The sequence below is a fragment of the Schistocerca piceifrons genome, chromosome 2 (assembly GCF_021461385.2).
Source record: "Schistocerca piceifrons isolate TAMUIC-IGC-003096 chromosome 2, iqSchPice1.1, whole genome shotgun sequence".
Lineage (NCBI taxonomy): Eukaryota > Metazoa > Arthropoda > Insecta > Orthoptera > Acrididae > Schistocerca > Schistocerca piceifrons.
Window position 1 is genome coordinate 929921509 of NC_060139.1, and position 15899 is coordinate 929937407.

Below are 15899 nucleotides of genomic sequence, written 5' to 3' on the forward strand. Positions count from 1 at the left end.
ATTTATGAAATCGCTTCAATCATTTGTAATAGCCCTGTATCTATGGTCGAATGTTACAAGCAACGTGCCGCCATTAAATTTCTCACTGCAGAGAAAGAAACTGTGGGGGATATTCACAAACGCGTGTGAAAAGTCTGTGGATCATCTGATGTCGACAGAAGTACATTTAGTCGCTGGGCACGGAGGGTGAGATCATGAGAAGGCCACTCGGCGGAACTCCACAATTTGCAGCGGTCATGGAGACCATCCACGGCTCTCACACCTGACATGTTTCAGCGAGCTGGTGTTGTCATTCGCCACTAAAGGATCCCATTCGTGGAAGATATTTTGAGGATGCTGAGGTGATTCACACAATGAACCACTGGCTCCGCCACCAGGACAGGGATTGACACCGACAGGGCACACACGCCCTTGGCTCTCGCTGAGGAAGGCCATAGAACGGGATGGAGATTACGTGGAAAAATAGGGTGTATAGGTAAAACACCATTATCTCTTGTGTGTAATTCTCATTATGTTCAAGAAAGAATTTTTGAAGAAAAAAATACGGTGCATTATTTTCTGGGCAACCCTTGTACTTAGAGATTACAATTACAAATAACTTAAACTGGAGTGAACACATAGAAAATTTGGCGGGGAAGGCAAAATAAAGATTACGTTTTGTTGGCAGAACACTTAGAAGATGCAACAGGTCTACTTAAAGACAGTGCCTACACTATGATTATCTGTCCTTCTCTGAAGTATTGCTGTGTGGTGTGGAATCTGCATCAGACAGCATTGACAGAGAACATCGGAAATGTTCAAAGAAAGGAAGCTCATTTTGTCTTATTGCGAACCAGGGGAGGGAGTGCCATCGGTATGATAAGCGAATTCGGGTGGCATCCTTAAAACAAAGCCGTTTTTCGTTGCGGCAGGACCTTCTTATGAAATTTGAATCACCAACTTTCTCTCCTGAATTCAAAAATATTTTCTTGACTCACACATTCATAGGGAGAAATAATCATTGTAAAAAATGACGGGAATCATAGCTCGCACGGGGAGGTTTTTGTGTTGGTTTTTCCCGCGCGCTGTTCGACGGTTGGACAATAGACAAATGGCTTGACGGTGTTTCGATGAACCCTCCTCCAGGCAACTGTGAATTGCAGACTAATCACGTAGATATAGAGATACCTATTCGTCGGCACACTGAAATCGATATTAATTTCAACGAAACAATAGTTAAACCTAAATAATATATTTACCTTATGAATTTCTGAACCGACGGCTCACTGAATTGCATGTCGACTGAGGCATGGGCAATGTCACGCATCATTGTCATCGACTGCGTCGGCGGTTCTTCGTATGTCTTCACAAAATCATACTTTCCCCTTATGTAGCTGTAAGCTACCGATAAGTCAATATCTGTATAGTTCTCGTGGGATATCTGAAACGATAATTACAGTCTCAGTGATTCAACTTAAAAGATAAAAAAAATGCGTCAAGATGGTACTCATCTCCGGGATCAAAAAAATTTCAAAGTCTCGAAAATACGTTGTTTAATCTGTAATGAGATTTCGAACATTTTTACCCTCACATTCGCTGTGGTTAATGCAAATATCGCAGGACTTTTGCAGACTGGCATTTATGAGGACTACTCTACACGGTTGGTAAGTACACAGAGCATCTATCAAACGAATAGTACACGGTTGGTAAGTACACATAGCAGCTATCAAACGAATAGTAATTTTACAAATAATGGACAAAGTGATTTTCACTATTAGCATCTTAAATAATTTCTGTGCAATTTTATTTAGTTTCAAGAAAAGTTCGACTGTGGATCCATTGCGACATAGTTACCAACAGGTGTTCCAAAGCCTTATGGACAAATTGTAAAGATGGTAGAGAAATACAAAGTGATGACTTTGATAAGTGATACGAATTATCAGTGCCTGTGTTACTAAGGAGTACGATGCAATGTTCCTTCGGTCTGATATTTCGTATTTATTCGCCAATACAAGGCCCTCGACTCTCAATAAATATGTCCTTCCTGGACGGTAATATATGAAACGTACGAGTGCAGTTCATGACAGTTGAATGACATACGGAAATTTGGATCTGGCCGAAATTTGTGCACGGGTAGTTGAAGCGGTTAAGGTGATCGATCGCGTAAAGCGGAAAATCCAGTTTCGGGTCCCGTTCTGGCACAAATTTTCATTATTGTCATTCCAATATCCAGTCGATATATAGGATGAGCACAAAGTCTTGCCCTGATTATAAAAAAATTATAACAGAATAAACGTTTGACATAATAAGTTACATTTGATGCCGTTACATAGGTTAGTGTTACTAGTTGTTGTGACCAATAGATGGCACCAGTGCTCCACAACACCGACGCGGTCTATTAGGTCACGTTAGTTGCTGGCGAAATGGCGTCGAAGCAGGAGAAATCGCAATGTGTGCTTTGGTTTCACGAAACGAAATCGCCCATCAGGGTTCAGGGTAAATTTCGGGTTTCTTATGGACGCAGCCCTCCTGACGTTAAATCAATAAAGCGATGGTACGCAAGGTTTAACGAAACAGGCAGCATTGAAGATCGTCCTCAAAGTGGCAGGCCTCGTGTGAGTGATGCAACTGTTGATCGTGTTCGTCAATCGTTTCAACGGAGTCCGTCTAAATCAACTCGTCAAGCATCACGTGAACTTCAAATACTGAAAGCAAGGGTGTTGAAGGTTCTTCATGAAAGGCTTAGGTTGAATGCTTACAAAGTGCAAATCGTGCAGGCCTAGCAACCGAATGATTTGCTGACACGTGCTGAATTTGCAATTGAGACTCTCAACAGGATTGATGGCGCTAACGATTAATTAAATCGCATATGCTTTACCGATGAATCCACCTTTCATGGCAGTGGAATGGTAAATAGGCATAATAATCGTATATGGGGTTCAGAGTCTCCATATACTACTCTGCAGCTACAACCAGACAGCGAAAAAGTGAATGTTTGGTGTGGCCTCATGCATAATATGGTTTTTGGGCCGTTTTTTTCGCGGAAAAATCCATTACCGCTAACGTTTACTTAGACGTTTTGCACAAGTTTATTGCCCCACAGTTAGAAGAATATCAACCATGGATACTTTTCCAGCAAGGTGGAGCAACCCCCCCCCCCCCCCACCTGCCCCCATCCCTCCCCCACTGGGCTTTGATTGTGCGTGATTTCTTGGATGAAACATTTCCGGATCGGTGGATTGGAAGAAACGGTCCAACACCCTGGCCACCCCGCTCTCCAGACATTACGCCCCTTGAATTTTTTTCTGGGGCTATATCAAGGACAAAGTCTTCGTCACACCAGTTGATACGTCGACGAACAGAAGGCTAGGATACAAGGCTGTGGGTACTGTGACAGAACACATGTTACCAAACACCTGGCGGGAACTGGAATACCATCTCGATATTCTCCGAGCTACCAAGGGAGCACACGTTGTGGTTTACTAACGTAAGTGGTCTTAAAAAAATTAGTAACACTAACGTATGCAACGGCATCAAATGTAAATTATTATGTCAAACGGTTATTCTGTAATAAATTGTTATAATCAGGGCAAGACTTTTTGCTCACCCTGTACATTTTACTGTCCAAAGCTCCCGACATTGGTCGAGAGCTTTGGCCTGTTCTCCGGCTCTTGAACTATCAGATAGACCTACGTGTTAAGTTTATATCCACAGCGATGAACTGCTTCAAATTAGAAGGTTAAACTTAAATATGAGTCCGATCTAGAGTAAAGTCCGCAACTGTAACTGGGAGTTGTAGCAACTGCTCCTGTGGATTATATACGAACTAGCTTAACCAACCGATGGTATTAGCTCCTCTTTTGGTAAATGCGCAAATTGGAGGAAGAGTGGCTGTGGTAACAGACTGACCTGTAACGTAGCCCGAGGTCTAGGTTAGGCTGGAAGGGTGACAGTTCGGTTGTGCGTTGGCGAAGCCAACGATTGTGTATGAAAGAAAATTGACTCTGGTGGAAAACGGATATCTATCGTAGCCCAAGTTCTAAATGAGGTCAAGTGAGGTTGGCGAAGCCAACGAATGCGAATGTAGGAAAATAGGTTGTTGTGACTAACAGATCTTTTGCATAACCCGAGGTCTATGTTTAGTTGAAATGCGACACTTATGGTCGTTTACTCGCAGCAGCCAGATTTACACTGATCGCTTCAATAACGTTGTGGAGTATTTTCAGAATGTCCCGATTTCCAACGTGGTGGCGAGGAATGTGATTTAACGTAAGAGTATAGCTTAAATTTTATGCAGCATTCAGTTTTATATGACATAATTCTGCACAGCTATATTTTATTATGCCGCCATGTATTTCATAATGTCGGCAACGTACTAACGTTTAACGAACGGTATTTTCTCACTGGGTCGCCATCTTATCTAACTAGTCAGGACTACCCACTGCGAATTGCTGTTACTTGTTTGACGTAATTTTCTTAAAATACAATTTTCAGTGCACTGTGAATGAACTGTTATGATTTGTATTAGTGGGTGTACTTCTTAGCTGCATCTGAGTGCCAGTTAATTGTCTCCGGATGAATTCGTAAGTGTTACCCAATTGTGATGTCTCGAAATTTTCCTCTGCTCATTCGATTGGCTTTCCGGGCACTACATCCTGTTGCACGATACAATAAATACACGTCTGTAGCTTAATGCGAAGAGTAATGCTGCAGCTTCGATTACTAGTCATGACCTGTGAAGAGGAGTAAACTCCACGAAGTACAAGACACAGGCGACTGTGTGTTGTTTCTCAAGGCAGCGACACTAACGACGATGAGGCAGGCAGTTGTTTTATATGAAACATAATTAGTTTATGGATATCAGTGAATACCCACCCCCACTAGAGTGCTAACGGTATTTGACTTCGTAACCGGTTTCGGCTTGTCTACTGAAACCATTTTCTAGTGTAGTTTGTACCGAGCGAGGTGGCGCAGTGGTTAGACACTGAACTCGCATTCGGAAGGACGACGGTTCAATCCCGTGTCCGCCCATCCTGATTTAGGTTTTCCGTGATTTCCCTAAATCACTCCAGGTAAATGCCGGGATGGTTCCTCTGAAAGGGCACGGCCGACTTCCTTCCCAATCCTTCCCTAATCCGATGAGACCGATGACCACGCTGTCTGGTCTCCTTCCCCACACCAACCAACCAACCTAGTGTAGTTTGAAACTGATATTGTAAATACATGATTCAATGAGTATTTAGATACTCTACATAGCAGGAATGTAGGAGTTTCGACACGAAAAATTTACGTTTACATACATTTATGTGTTCGCAGTTGCGAATGTGGACAACTGTCAGCTGTAAAACAGAATCCGTACACGAGTCATGGCTAGCCCAAAACTTCCATATATCGTCAACCATGGGTCTACAACCTGTTTTCTCGTGCATCCATTATGTATATTTGCGTACAGGTGAGACAATTTACTTGAAGGCAGCTAGCCCGGCGTCAGCGGGAAAATACGATATTGAGTGCCTCTGTTATTCTGAATTACTATCCAAAGTACATTTGGACACGCATGCATGCATGCATTCATGCAAGCATGGTGCTGTGGTGAAGCAACGTCAGATAATTATGAAAGCAAATGTCGTGCTGATTGAAAAGTGACGTGCCCAATAATATCATAGGAAAAATGAGCGCGACTTGATTATAACACACAGTGCATTTTGATAGAATAAAAGTACTGGGATGCTTTACTATTGTAAGGAATTGTATTTCGGCATGTTCGAAATTTTATATTACATGCTTTACCAACGAAAAGCTACAGGTTACAGTAGATGGTACGTCCAAGTTGAGCGTAAAATTTCACCCAGCGTGAGCGGGCAAAAGTAACTGCGTTCATTTGTTAATAAACATGCTCTTATCTTACACTACTGGCCATTAAAAATGCTACACCACGAAGATCACGTGCTACAGACGCAAAATTTAACAGACAGGAAGAAGATGCTGTGATATGCAAATGATTAGCTCTTCAGAGCATTCACACAAGGTTGGCGCCAGTGGCGACACCTACAACCGATTTCTCATGCACAAACAGCAGTTAACCGGCATTGCCTTGTGAAACGTTGTCTGAAGTTTCGCGTAAGGAGGAGAAATGCGTACCATCACGTTTCCGACTTTGATAAAGGTCGGATTGTAGCATTGCGGTTTATCGTATCGCGACATTGCTGCTCGCGTTGGTCGAGATACAATGACTGTTAGCAGAATATGGAATCGGTGGGTTCACGAGGTTAATACGGAACGTCGTGCTGGATCCCAACGGCCTCGTATCACTAGCAGTCGAGATGACAGGCATCTTATCCGCATGGCTGTAACGGATCGTGCAGCCACGTCTCGATCCTTGAGTCAACAGATGGGGACGTTTGCAAGACAACAACCATCTGCACGAACAGTTCGACGACGTTTGCAGCAGCATGGACTATCAGCTCGGAGACCATAGCTCCGGTTACCCCCGACGCTGCATCACAGACAGGAGCGCCTGCGATGGTGTACTCAACGACGAACCTGGGTGCACGAATGGCAAAACGTCATTTTTTCGAATGAATCCAGGTTCTGTTTACAGCATCATAATGGTCGCATCTGTGTCTGGCGACATCGCGGTGAACGCACTTTGGAAGCGTGTATTCGTCATCGCCATACTGGTGTATCACCCGGCGTGATGGTATGGGGTGCCATTGTTTACACGTCTCGGTCACATTTCTTGTTGTGTAGCTATTTTAATGGCCTTTGTGTAAAAACAGTCCACGTTGCGTGAGTGACATGCTAGTGGTCTCTACAACACCATGTGTTGTGACTATGTCCGGTCACACGAAACGGCGTAACTTTAAGCTTGACCTGGATACCCTGTAGCCCGGAAAAAATTTAGAATTTCGTTAAATCTAAGCAACTAGCTGCAGCTTGTCATTGGAAAAGCTTGCAATTAAAAATTTCGAACATGTCACAACAAAATCCCTTTTAATACTGAAGTTCGCCAGTAGTTAATGATATATCAAAGTGTATAATTTTTTTATTGTTATGTCACTCTGATTTTTCCTACGACAATAATGGGCACATCATCTTTGAATCCGGTGCTAGGCGCTTCAGTCTGGAACCGCGCTACCGCTACGGTCGCAGGTTCGAATCCTGCATCGGGTATGGCTGTGTGTGATGTCCTTAGGTTAGTTAAGTTTAAGTAGTTCTAAGTTCTAGGGGACTGATGACCTTAGATGTTAAGTCCCACGGTGCTCTTTGAATCTACCCGACTTTTACTTTCGTAATCGCCAGGCGTTGGTTCACCACAGCAAAATGTAAGCTACGTTCTTTGTTTTTCTTTCTCTTGCGAACCGATTACATTCCTGTTACGTAAAGTATTTAACCATTCGCTTTATTAGGGATTTACAATTTGTTTCAAATTCCACTAGAAAATGGCTTCAGTAGAGAAATCGGAACCGGTCATAGATTAATATAAAGAACTTTTTAACAAGTGGAGTGGATATTCACTAATTAAGCACGCAGCTGCAATATGTGTCAGCACGACACGTTTCGGCTTCCTGCTGCCAACATCAAGTGTTTTGCAGTTATATGTATATTAATTTTTTGGTTATAGATTCCTGTGAGAGTGATAAGGTCTATTTACTGGGGATAACTGTGAGGTTGTGTAGAGGAGTTAATCAATTTTTGCTGAATATGTTCTTCGCTGAAAGAGACCCATATGTCTAAATATAATTCCTTGAAATACTAAAGCATCCCAGTACTTTTAATCTATCAAAATGCACTGTGTGTTATAATCAAGTCGCGCTCATTTTTCCTGCGATATTATTGGACACACTCCCTTCACATTTTCGATTTTAGTTGTTCACATTTCAGTTTTTTAAAATGTAAACACAATAACAGCAACAGACCCTTTTTTTCAACCTTTCAAGTTACCACTGAGTTTGTAGCTATCATTTTTCCGCTCCTTCGCTTCCAATGAAACTGTTGTTAAGATCTCTTTTTAGTACACTAGAAATAGACCCGAATCTACTTTTAAAATGTTCAAATGTATACTTCGCTTTCGTAAGCGTGAAACGTATGCTGTTTGCAGTGATTTTTTTTGTTCGCAGAGGAGTACTGTCTTTGTACAAAGTGCACTACTGGCCATTAAAATTGTTACACCACGAAGATGACGCGCTACAGACGCGAAATTTAACCGACAGGAAGAAGATGCTGTGATATACAAATGATTAGCTTTTCAGAGCATTCACACAAGGCTGGCGCCGGTGGCGACACCTACAACGTGCTGATATGAGGAAAGTTTCCAACCGATTTCTCATACAAAAACAGCAGTTGACCGGCGTTGCCTGGTGAAACGTTGTTGTGGTGCCTCGTGTAAGGAGGAGAATGGCGTACCACCACGTTTCCGACTTTGATAAAGGTCGGATTGTAGCCTATCGCGATTGCGGTTTATCGTATCGCGACATTGCTTCTCGCGTTGGTCGAGATACAATGACTGTTAGTAGAATATGGAATCGGAGGGTTCAGGAGTGTAATACGGAACGCCGTGCTGGATCCAAACGGCCTCGTGTCACTGGCAGTCGAGATGACAGGCATCTTATCCGCATGGCTGTAACGGATCGTGCAGCCACGTCTCGATCCTTGAGTCAACAGATGGGGACGTTTGCAATAAAACAATCATCTACACGAACAGTTCGACGACGTTTGCGGCAGCATGGATCATCAGCTCGGAGACCATGGCTACGGTTACCCTTGCCGCTGCATCACAGACAGGAGCGCCTGCGGTGGTGTACTCAACGACGAACCTGGGTCACGAATTGCAAAACGTCATTTTTTCGGACGAATCCAGGTTCTGTTTACATCACCATGATGGTCTCATCCGTGTTTGGCGACATCGCGGTGAACGCACTTTGCAAGCGTGTATTCGTCATCGCCATACTGGCGTACTACCCGGCGTGATGGTATGGGGTGCCATTGGTTACACGTCTCGGTCACCTCTTGTTCGCACTGACGGCACTTGAGGAACTGTGGTATCGTGTTGATGCTGCATGGGCAGCTATACCTGTACACGCCATCCAAGCTCTGTTTGACTCATTGCCTAGGCGTATCAAGGCCGTTATTACGGTCAGAGGTAGTTGTTCTGGGTACTGATTTCTCAGGATCTATGCACCCAAATTGCGCGAAAATGTAATCACATATCAGTTCTAGTATAATATATTTGTGCAATGAATACCCGTTTATCATCTGCATTTCTTCTTGGTGGAGCAACTTTAATGGCCAGTAGTGTATAACTTTGATTAGCAATTACCGTATGATCTATGTATGGAAGAAATAATTATAATGCATAATGGATTCAAATGCTTGATACGCTAATGTACTACTTCGTCTTGTTGATTATGAACATTTGGCTAGAGTACCTTAAGGGAGTCCGTTGTCATGAGGGTGACCTGGTGCCCTCTCTGCAGCAGCGCCTTGGACAGGATGTGGAACGGCAGCTGGTGGCTGATGGATGGAGTTGGTGCGATCATCAAGATCTTGGCTGCCGACGAGGCGCTTATCAGCGCCAGCAGCCACACTGCAACCACTCGCAACATGGTTCCTCCTGCAATAAACAATCTCCTCTTTCAGCAGATACGTAGGTGATGTTTTTTGGGTAACATACATGTAGGGGTAATGTGGGCCAACTGTTCAAATATCAATGTTAATATTAAGCTAACAGTATCTGGTTATTTTTTTAAGCTACAGCAACTAGTCCACCAAACAAGACATCATCAGCATCATGTGTGGGGTACGACAGGAGCGTTGTGAGCCATTCCAAACCAACCGATGTGTTCTGAGGCTGACCGTTTCAACACAGTTTGCTTTACTGTTTCTCAAGATCTTCACGTTCAAATGTATAAAATTTTTCATATGTTGTTGTGTACATACTTCCGCGTAGTCAGCGCGCCCCGCTAAGCACAACAGCGCAGACGCAGCGCTCGTCCATCTCCGCACTACGAGTTGGCGCTACCATAGAGACGGACCAAATTCTGCTTCCGCCGATCCGCGTATTAATATGTAACGCAGCCAATGAGATTGCTACTAGTAGAACCTTTTCTCTCGCCGATCACACTCGCGCAGTGATACATGAACGCGTGAGGTATTATAACGAGTGTACAGACCTTCGATTAGTCAGTCTGCATTTGTCTGCACCAGTGGGTACGAGTTCTACATGTGTCTGTACCTGTCTATAGTCAAGTTTCAGTCTGCGCCTAATAAGATTACCATATTCCTGTACATAGCCATGAAGATAAATGTATAGGCAGTTTTGTCAAGTATCAGAGATATATGTGAGAATAAGATTAACGTACCAATACCAAAGGAACTTCAGATTGTCAATTGTAAATAGCATCCAGACCCAAGTTAAGTAATTTTTATGCTTGTTATTATTTTAATAAATGTGTGTGAAAATTAATCAAATTCTGTTTAAAGTTGGTCACCGTCAATCTGCTACTCTAAGTGTGCAAGTGGCATTTCTATCGTCTGACCCAACGGCAGAAGATAAACACGCCATGATAAGACCACGAGACATATTGCTGACACTCGCCTACTTCATTAGAGCGACAAGTCAAATAATCTGATGGCGTGTGAACTGAAGGTCTTACAGTATGCACACCACATACGTTTAAGCGAATTCTGGAAACATTTATCCACTCTCACGTCAGAGCTTCAATAACATTGCTTCGATATTATGCAACAATTGCCTGAGGTGTTAAAATTCGGTTCCTTTTCTTTTGTTTGACATAAGGGGACCAAAAAAGTCTTTAGACGTCAAATCATCTGAATATGGGTAATGGTGTATTATTTCGATGGTTTTTTTCGTCAAATAATCAATTTTGTGACAGCTGTTGCTAACGTGATGAAGAATGTCCGATTGTTCTCCTCGAAGACATTTTACAAATACATTGTTTTGTATTACTCAGAATTAACTGCTCTTCGGCCCTCTAATGCAACGTTGCGACATGACAAGGCTAATCAAATCGAGAAGCGATAATTTTCTTCGAACTGCATTGCGAACGATCCATATTTGTTGGTTTCGGTTCATCTGGAACACTCAAATTGCTGCTTAGTTTCCTAAGCTTACGAATACACCCAGGATTCGTCCCCTGTGACGGCTTTTCCATTTCGGCGGTCGAAATCTTACAGAAGACGGTAGCCAAATCATATGCCGACCTTCTCCAGCCACGTTGCGCGCAGCTTTGATGAGATTTGGAACAACCTCCAAGAAAGGTGTCGCTGATGGGAGCAAATTTGTGCTGAAATCCTTCAGAGCCATTTAAACGGTCTATTCTGAAGGCGCTTCATTGCAGAAAGGTGATCGGGGTGATTTGACTCATCGGTGTTTTTTTAAGGCCTTCACGAAACATGTAAAAAAGAAAAGAGACATAGAAAAAAATCTTCATGTGATCTTTCTTTCCTTCACCAATCTGTTTTTTTTTAATGCCCACTGAAAGCAAACTATCAATAAAAGTTTTGAATTATAATTTTATCAATCACAAATTTTAAAACAATAGTGATGTAGCACCTCATTATCGCCATCTGATGGTGTTTTGTAAAAACTGAAAACGCGACCTTCGAAAAACCTGATACCTGCTCCATTCGTTATCCATATCCGTTTTCATTCGGTTTTTGACATCATAGCTGAATCTAGTTGAAGGCAGAGTGGGCTAAGGCCGTTACTAGCGAGTTGGTGTGGAAATAAAATGCACTCATGAAGTGTCATGCTGGATAGTGCATTCTGTTGCATTGTGTCTGTAGCGCCAGCTCCCTTCTTGAACGAGAAAATCTTTGAAAATTAGAGATCAGGCTCGTACGGGCAAGGGTCGATTGTTGCAGCACGCAATGACAGTCGATCCTGAACGCAAATAAATGTAAAATATTGCGCGTAAATAGGCAAAGAGGTCCACTACTGTTCGATTACGATGTGGGTGTAAACTCACAGAAACAGTAACAGCCGTAAAATACGTACTGCGACCTGCAGTGAAATGATTATATATATATATATATATATATATATATATATATATATATATATATATATATATATATATATATATATATATAATATACCAAGAGAATCTGTCAGGCTGAGAATCATTTCGACCTTGTTAAGTCATAGTAAATGAAGTAATAAGTAAATAGATAAAATAATGCTGTGTTCTGTCATCCACATGGCTTACAAAAAACGTACACGATAGATTCCTGAATACTGCCCATCAGTCCGGCACCCTTAACAAGTAAGATTAACGTAAGAGATGGAGAAGATCCAACTAAGAGCTGCGCCTTTCCTCACGAGATCGTTTAGTAACAGTTACACAGATGCTCAAACTACAGTGGCAGGCACTACAAGAGAAGCTTTATGTATCACCGAGAGGGTTACTGATGAAATTCAAAGAGCATACGCTCGAAAGCGAGTCAAGGCAAAAAAAAAGGCTCTGCGTTCTCACCCAGATGCACCAATCTGAACCGACCGATCGCCATGTCATCCTCTGGCAATGACTTGATTTTAATGTAGTGACGAGGGGTATGAGGTCGACTACATTGAACTTGAAGCTGCTACTTATCAGTCAAGTAGCTCTTCAGCTCACATCAGGATGCTGAGTGCACCCCACAGCAGTCCAATCCTCCACCACCATGGAAAAATCCCTGGCAGTTACGGGAATGGACTCCATACACCAGTCAGACACACTTACCACTGATCTACGGAGGTGGACTGAAGAAGGTTCGGGAACATCAGGAAGCATATTACTTCCTCCAACGTATGTCTCGCGAAACAACCACGACGAAAAAATAAGAGAAATCAGAGTTCATAAGACTTTCATCGGCAATTGTTCCTACGCACCATTCACGAATGGTACATAGAAGAGGTAAAATGACAATGGTACCGTAAGTAGCCTCCGCCACACATCGTAGCAGTGCTTGCGGGAAATAGGTGTAGATATTAGGCACTCGGCAATATGGAGAATGTAGAAGTGTTAGCGTAAGTGATGTGCCACTGTGATGGAACAGACATAAGAGCTCGGTCAGGATGCAAAGTTTCTGTAATCTCATGGCGTCAGCACTCAACAAATCAGTGCACAGAACACAGCATTATTTTATTTATTTTTGCCGGTTTTGCTCATCAGATGCGGGCATGCTCAGACACTGATTGCCTAGAGGCACAAGTTAAAGCCACCGCTCAGAACCGTCGTCGACAGAAAGTGGTGAGAGATGGCTCTAATAAATGCTGTAATTCAGAACCTGTGGCTGTGTTACAATGGTCGCTGCGTTCCCTGTAGGCGATACCTATGTTTGATAACTCCATGAATTTCTGTAATTAAACGTCAGAATGAGACGCAAAGATATTCTGCGACCTGTTGTAAGCACCAGGGACACGTCAGCAGTGCTCAGTAGTTGAGCAGGTAGTAAAGCACGGTCCAGTGATTACTGGCGCTAACACTGTCGAATGTTAGGAACACACAATTATGTGGCTAATGTGTGGCAGATGGTCAAAGAAACTTACACGAGAAATCTGGCAGCTGTTTGAAAGCAACGGGAGGGGCGTTAACCCGCAGGAGAGAAGGCACGTCCCCCGTGAACTGCCGGTCTTCCTCCGTCCACTAGCCTAGTCCGACTGTCCCTGACTGGCCTCTCTCTGTAGCAGAGCCCTATTATACACATCCGCAGCCGCCGTGACCCTGAGGCGACTCTGCGGACGGGTGCGATAAAAGGTCGGCCACGCGACGGCGTGCAGTAGGTTGTGCAATGTGTCGTCACAGCTTCCGCAGGATTGCCCGGTAAGCCAAGTAGCTTTTCGTTTTCTAGCACCGTTTGCATGCCTGAAGCGAGTCACCACTTGACTGGCGATAAGAGGTGAGCAAACCGTGGCGATGTAAGGATATTTCTCAGAAAGAAAACGAATCCTTTTTGCAGCTATTGAACCGTGATTTATTTTCAAAGAATATTCTAAAGAATTTATTTTATTTACTAGCGATTCATCAAGAACATTAACGCATTTAATCACACTATGTAAGCACGGAAGTAGTTGACAGGGAGTAACTGATGAAATCATAACCAAATTCCTTTTAACAAATGGGAATTTTATTCACTTTAATAGCGCCTAAAAGCATTTTTTAAAAGAAACAGATTTAAAATTATAATCAGAAAGCAGCCTCTAAATATCAAAGTTACAATTCTTTCAGAGGCAGAGGGAAACAAGTTTTGACTGTATGAGCTTTCGGGCAGAGAACCTTGCCGCTCCCTTTTGACACGGCCGTAGTTACGACCGCTCACAACAGCCTCTGAAAGACTACATTGGTGCAAATCTGCAACACGCCAGACAAGTTTCAACTTTAACAATTTATACAAGCACACAAACTATGCACCCCCCGAAGGAGGGATGGAAATGGTACAAAACACTAACTATTAAAATATTAACCTTGCCACTGAAGGTGCAACTTGATTTGAACTTCTGAGAAAAGTGTGAATACTTTATATACTAAAATGATCATTTAAATAGAAGCCCATGAAATGCAATCTTATATAAAATTCTACAAGGTTGGCCAAACAATAGTTACGATTCTCTACAGTACACAGATACCGCGTCTCAAGATCATAGGCAATAATATCAAAGTTTCCAAAGATCAAAACATATTTCAGGTATTAGGCCGTTACACTCCAAGCAATAAATTCGTTAACACACCAAATCCGGCAAACATGACAGAGGCAGCTACTAATGTACGGTAGATTGATAGGGAGATTACCGAACAACCCGAACCGCAGGTTGCTCTAAACCGCCCCTACTCCACAAGGGAAAAACGGACCACCCAATTTATAAACAACTACCTTCCCGCGGGTGGGCAAACGGAGAAGAATGGTGGGACGACCCCAAAGCAAAACGGGTGGTGACCTCACCAAGAAAACAAGTAGAATTTAACAAGAATAAACAACATATCACCAATCACTTAACTTCTAATAAACTACGATTTCTCGAGAAGACCTGGCGCAGCACCCCCCAAATCGCTCTCCCGAACCGTCCGCTGCCAGCCACTTCAACGTACGCAGGAAGGCGCGCTGATCTCCCGTCTCACGGCGTCGCAGCTCGCACCGGCCAGACTGATGTGGTGAGTTGACTCCTGTTGCTCTCGTGTCGACAGCGAAGCCACTACCCCTCGCTATACGCCGCGGCCCACTGGACTCATGTGGCGACGTCACATGCGCCGACGCTCAAGACGGACAAGTCATCTTGCGTCTCAGTGCGCGACCGACCAACCGATCGATCCAACTGCCCATGAGCATTGCCTGAGCAAACTCGAGCAGACTGGCGGCCTAACGCGCAGACTCAGATGCAGGAACTAAGCCCCGACCGGGCGACCACTCGCTGAGTTCTCTTACTGGCGGAGTGGAAAGACTCTCATTTTGCCGGCTTTAAAGGTTGATCCGAACGATAGACAGTCACTAACTGCCTAACAAATGCGGACGAGAGACAGACTAGCAAGCTGGGGACGAGAGACTGGCCCAGACTGACTGACTGGCGAGCTCATAGCGCCCCTTAAATGCACATGAACAGGCAACCTTTCCCCTTTCCCACCAGAGAGAGATACCAAAGCTGCGATTGCCACAGCGGCGCCACCGCCAGAAACAGGGCGACTGCTTCACACTACGCGCCGCGGCGCGCTCTTCAAAACAGCAGTTTTTACCACGGCTCAGCTATATTTCGACAGGTATGACGCGTTTCGAGAATTCATTTTCATTTTCAGTTGCTTTTTACTAAAGATTTTCATTTCTGATTGTCTAGTCATGTGTTATTCTCGTGCTGCCTTTCACGTTTAACTTCCTCACGCAAAATCTGCAATAACCACACACACTTACACAATGCATGACATCCATTT

The 15899-nt window shown here is 43.5% G+C and overlaps 1 protein-coding gene across 1 annotated transcript in view; it reads right to left on the reverse strand.

Moving 5' to 3' along the window:
* LOC124777729 (UDP-glucosyltransferase 2-like) overlaps positions 1 to 13644 on the reverse strand; it is a 43761-nt gene extending 30117 nt beyond the window's left edge. Inside the window, exons 1-3 of the mRNA XM_047253227.1 lie at positions 13532 to 13644; positions 9408 to 9592; positions 1239 to 1420 (exon numbers count right to left, since the gene is read on the reverse strand). Of these exons, the coding sequence (XP_047109183.1) occupies positions 1239 to 1420; positions 9408 to 9584 (359 nt within the window). The 5' untranslated portion in view covers positions 9585 to 9592; positions 13532 to 13644. The remainder of the gene's footprint in view (positions 1 to 1238; positions 1421 to 9407; positions 9593 to 13531) is intronic.
* Between the last annotated feature and the right edge of the window lie 2255 nt (positions 13645 to 15899).